Source organism: Hemiscyllium ocellatum, chromosome 22 (assembly GCF_020745735.1).
Source record: "Hemiscyllium ocellatum isolate sHemOce1 chromosome 22, sHemOce1.pat.X.cur, whole genome shotgun sequence".
Lineage (NCBI taxonomy): Eukaryota > Metazoa > Chordata > Chondrichthyes > Orectolobiformes > Hemiscylliidae > Hemiscyllium > Hemiscyllium ocellatum.
This window is the reverse complement of record NC_083422.1, coordinates 50793539-50798706: the sequence shown is the minus strand read 5'-3', so window position 1 is coordinate 50798706 and position 5168 is coordinate 50793539. Positions and strand designations below refer to the sequence as shown.

At 48.2% G+C, this 5168-nt stretch overlaps 1 protein-coding gene across 1 annotated transcript in view; it reads left to right on the top strand.

Annotated features, from left to right (window-relative positions):
* The first annotated feature begins 3813 nt into the window (after positions 1–3813).
* Positions 3814–5168, top strand: part of lcor (ligand dependent nuclear receptor corepressor) — a 60925-nt gene continuing 59570 nt past the window's right edge. Inside the window, exon 1 of the mRNA XM_060842215.1 lies at positions 3814–4034. Coding sequence (XP_060698198.1) covers positions 3944–4034 — 91 coding nt within the window. The 5' untranslated portion in view covers positions 3814–3943. The remainder of the gene's footprint in view (positions 4035–5168) is intronic.

Genomic DNA, 5168 nt, shown 5'->3' with positions numbered 1-5168 from the left:
CCTTCAGTTCAACTTTTCCATGCCAAACTAAACTAGTTCAATTTACCTGTATTTGGCCCATATAATGGACAAGGACAGCAGATGCTTGGGAACCACAACTTTCAAGTTACCTTTTAAGCCAAACACCATCCTGACTTGGAACTATATCATTGTTCCATTTGGGTCAAAATCATGGAACTAGCTCCCAAACAGCATGAGGGGTGACCGTACACCCAAAGGCTTGCAGTGGCTAAGAAGGCAGCTCATCACACATTCTCAAGGACAATTTTTAAATAAGTTTTATTTAACACTGAAACCAGTGTGTAGTTGATTTCTGATGAGGTGAGCAGCCATTGTCAGACAGATTGTAAATAGTATGGCAGCTGCCTCACAGTCTTACTTTGCACCAATCAGCATTTTGAAAATGTTGTAAGGACCATGTCTTTTTATTTTGTATTGTTAACAACTGGATTGAAATGATACAGACTGTTTTTAAAACCAGTGTTTGAAAGAGCGGCTGCTGTTTTGACGACAAGCAATCTGAAAGCCATGACACGCATTGTAAATACCTGTTTGAACAAACATTAATTGAAGTTCAGACTGCAAATGGTCTGGAGCTGAGGGTTTGTACTGATGCAACTTTTGTTGACAACAAGACATTGTTTGATCCATTGGCTAGTGACAATTATCAGTGATAGTTTTTGCTTGCCAACAACTGTGATTGGTTCTTGGTGGCTGAGCAGCTTGGAGCTGGAAACAAGTTACAGATACACAGAGAGAAAGGAAAATAAATGTGCAGATCATCTCCCAGCCCAGAAGCCTCTTGGCAGTCAAAAACTCAGCTTAAGCCTGAAGTAACCCAGATACTTTTCCTGCAGCATTGCTGTGAGCGGTGACTTTTGAATTGATAGATCAGAGTCATTTACCAAATGATTCAGTTACTCTGTACTACTTACACACCAGTAGAACCACCTTGATAAAGCAATCTGCATAATGAAGCAAATGGCCAGTTGAAGAAGGATCATCGGAACTAAGCAGCAAAGACTATTGAATCAACTTTGCAGTTTTTCTACCTCTCCCACAATTTATTTTTTCTATTTGTTTGTCTGTGTGGGTGAGTAAGGGGGACTTTATTAGGGGAATAGAGTTTTAGTTAGTAGCATTATATGCCAATGGTTTATATTTGTTCTCCTGTAGCTACATTCTAATTACTTGTGACAAATAGTATGTCTTGGTTAGTACAGAAACCTGGTCCATGCTTTCTATTGCCCTTGGTCTGATAGTTTGTGGTACTGTGCAAATGTTTTTAAAAAACCAACAATTGGTATGGATTCAGGAATAGTGGGGCTTGATTTATGACACTATCCCAGTGAGGTGTAACAATATCTGTTTCAGACTTTCCACTCAAGACAGTTGACCACATTGTTACAATAAAACAAAAAGCTGTGGATACTGGCGATCTGAAACAGATATAAACATAATATTTTGGAGAAACTCAGCAGGTCTGGCAGCATCTACGGAGAGAAAACAGAGTTAACATTAGTGTCCAGTGACCCTTCTTTAGAACTGAAAGCAGCTAAGAAAAGGTAGCATTTATGCTGATGATTGAGTAAAAGAAGTGAGCTAACAGGTGGAGAGAAAATTAAGGAACGGGATTGTTTTAGTAAGCTAGGGAAGAAGCTAGATCAGTGCTAATGGTGCTATGAGTGGGTGAAAATGGATTGGCTGTGCTGAAAGTAATCCACGTCTTGAAAGAATCTGGGTGTGAGGTGAGTAATATTTGATTTTGATTTGATTTATTATTGTCACATGTACCTAAGTACAGTGAAAAGTTTTGTTTGCGTGTTTGAGGCCAGATCATACCATACAAAGATCAGAGTGAGGAATACAAAGTCATGGCTGAAAAGAAGTGCACAAAAAGCGAGATCAACATTAGATTTGAAATTTGAGAGCTCCATTCAGAAGTCTAATAACAGCAGGGAAGAAGTTGTCCTGAACCTGTTCTTAAGTGTATTTAAGCTTTTATATCTTCTTCATGATGGAAGAGGTTGGAAGAGATTATAACCAGGATGGGAGGGGATTTGATGTTGGCTGCCTTTCTGAGGCATCGAGAAGTGTAGCTGGAGTCAATGAATGGAAGATTAGCTTGACTGGGCTGCGTTCAAAATTTTCTGTAGTTTCTTACGGTCCTGGGCAGAGCAGTGGCCCTATCAAGCCATGATGTATCCAGATAGAATGCTATGGTACATCTATAAAAGTTGGTGAGAGTCCTTATGGACATGCAGAATTTCATTAGATTCCTGAGGAAGGAGTTGTCGTGCCTTCTTGACCATTGCATCAACGTGGTTGGTCCAGGACAGATTGTTGGTGATCATTTCTCCTAAGAGCTTGACAGACACAAACATCTCCATCTCAGCTCCATTGATGTAGATAGGGATGTGTCCTCCTCCTTGCTTCCTGAAGTTGACATGGAAGGAGTTAGTTAAGTTAAAAATTTATTAAACTCGATATTGAGTCCTGAAAGCCTAAGTTGAGATGGAGTGTTGCTCTTCTAGCTTGCTTTGAGCTTTGCTGGATCACTGCATCAAGCCTGAAACAAAAATGTTGGTCAGGGAACACGGCAGCATGTTGATGTGGCAAGCAACTGGAAGCTTGGGGTCACTTTTAAGGACAGAACTTAGTTGTTCCTCAAAGCTGTCATCGAGTCATCTCTTAGCCCTTCCTATTCATATACCCATCCAGCTACCTTTTAAATGCTGTAATTTTACCTGCCTCCACCACTTCCACTGGCAGCTCATTCCATACACACACACTTCTGTGCAGAAAAGTTGCCCAGTCACCCGCTTGACATTTTGTTCTCCAATGAGGAGGTAGCACAAAAAAACACAGAAATTGCCAGAGAAAGTTGGTGGGTCTGGGAGCATACCTTGAGAGAAAACAGAGTTGACATTTCGAGTACAGTGACCCTTCTTCAGAAGCCAAAGATTGTTGGAGAAACTCAGCAGGTCTTGATTGACTGATTTTATTGTCATGCGTACCAAAGTATAGAGAAAAGTTTTGCTTACAAGCACCACAAGTTGATCATAGCAGGCAAGGACATGCAGATCAAAAAGACTTAGACAGAGGCATACTGAAGGGCTTTTGCCTGAAACGTCGATTTTCCTGCTCCTTGGATGCTGCCTGACCGGCTGTGCTTTTCCAGCATCACTCTAATCTAGACTCTGATTTCCAGCATCTGCAGTCCTCACTTTCACCATTGCACAGGGCATGCGCTAGGCGAGATTAATATTAGCAAGATCAGCATTATTTGAGGCTAGAGAATCCATTCGTCAGTCTAATAATGGCCAGGAAGAAGCTGTTCATGAACCTGATGGTGCGTGTGTCAAGGCATCTGTTTCTTCTGCCTGACGGAAGAGGTTGTAGGAGATTACTGACGGGGCACGATGGGTCTTTGGCAATGTTGGCAGCCATTCCGTGGCAGCGAGACATGTAAAAGGAGTCCATGGGTGGACCCGTCTGCAGACAGGAGACATGGTTAACAGAATTGGAAGTGTTTTCTTTCCACCAGAAGCTGCCAGATTCAGACGGGCTCAAGTCTGGAAGGTGGGTGGGTGCCAACCCCAGACTCAATCAGATGGCAGCACTGCGGGGAGTGGGTTGAGTGCGGTGTGTGTGGGGGGAGGTGGGGTGGGGGTGGAAGGGTGCCTCCAAGGCAGCCGGGCGCGCGCGGACCGGGTGCGCGCGGTGTCGCTCACGGCACGTGCTTCAGGTCGCGCGCACGCAGCCGCCTCCTCCGTCGTCGAGGCCTGGGTTCCCCTCCCCCACCCCGAACCATTCTCCCCTCACCCTCCGGCAGCCGCCGCCACCACCATCACCGCCGCGATGGAGGGGGATTAATTTTATCATCATCACCATCACAATATCCTCTCTCTTCACTCTCACACACTCCCAATCCGTTCAGAAAATGGCAAGTCACAGTCAGCAATGTTCGATCGAAAGGCGCGGCTTCCGACAGGAGCTCGACTCTTGGAGACATAAACTTATTCACTGTGTAGGTAAGATTTAATATATTTAAAAAAAATAGACGGGGGGGGGGTGAATAGGGAAAGTCGGCTTCAATAAACGCGCACAACAATTTAAAGGGAAAGTGTATTTGCATCATCCCCATCGCCAGTTGTGTGGAAGTGGTTAATATTGAAGATGACAGATTCCTAATATTATGGCGCTGGGGGCGCTATCTTTGATCTTTAATATAAAAAAACTCGTCATTCGCCCAACCTCAACTAATAAACATCGCCCATCATCATAATTGTATATAAGTCGGCTAACGGTATTTGTATTACCTCATTTATTACAGGAATTGTTCTTTTTTTTTGATGGGGATTGTTTTCGAAGCCCGGCGGTCATGTTATGTGTTTCAGACCCTTACTGTCGGTCTGTCAAAAACCGTTTCTTTTTAAAGAAAAAATAAATAATTCGGAATAAAGGGACGGAGGAGGCGCGTGAGCGGCTACCGGCCACTGAGCCTGCGCACCACCCTTCATTCGCAAAGCGACATGGGAGTTGTAGTCCTGCACCCCGCCCCCCACATGTTCTGTCTTCAAGCCTCTTCCAGATGGCCACTGACCTCTCGATCTCTTTGTCTCCTGATCCCTCTTACACCCCAATTCTTTTAACCCACTGACCTCCCTCTCCCCTCCCTCCCCCTCCCCCCCTCCCCCCCTCCCCCCTCCCCCCTCCCCCCCTCCCCCCCCTCCCCCCCTCCCCCCCCTCCCCCCCCTCCCCCCCTCCCCCCCTCCCCCCCCTCCCCCCCCCCTCCCCCCCTCCCCCTCCCCCCCCTCCCCCCCCTCCCCCCCCTCCCCCCCCCTCCCCCCCCTCCCCCCCTCCCCCCCCTCCCCCCCTCCCCCCCCTCCCCCCTCCCCCCCTCCCCCCCTCCCCCCCCCCCCCCCCCCCCCCCCTCCCCCCCCCTCCCCCCCTCCCCCCCTCCCCCCCCCCCTCCCCCCTCCCCCCCTCCCCCCCTCCCCCCCCTCCCCCCCCCCCCCCCTCCCCCCCTCCCCCCCTCCCCCCCTCCCCCCCCTCCCCCCCCCCCTCCCCCCCCTCCCCCCCTCCCCCCCCTCCCCCCCCCCCTCCCCCCCTCCCCCCCCTCCCCCCCCCTCCCCTCCCCCCCCCTCCCCTCTCCCCTCCCTCCC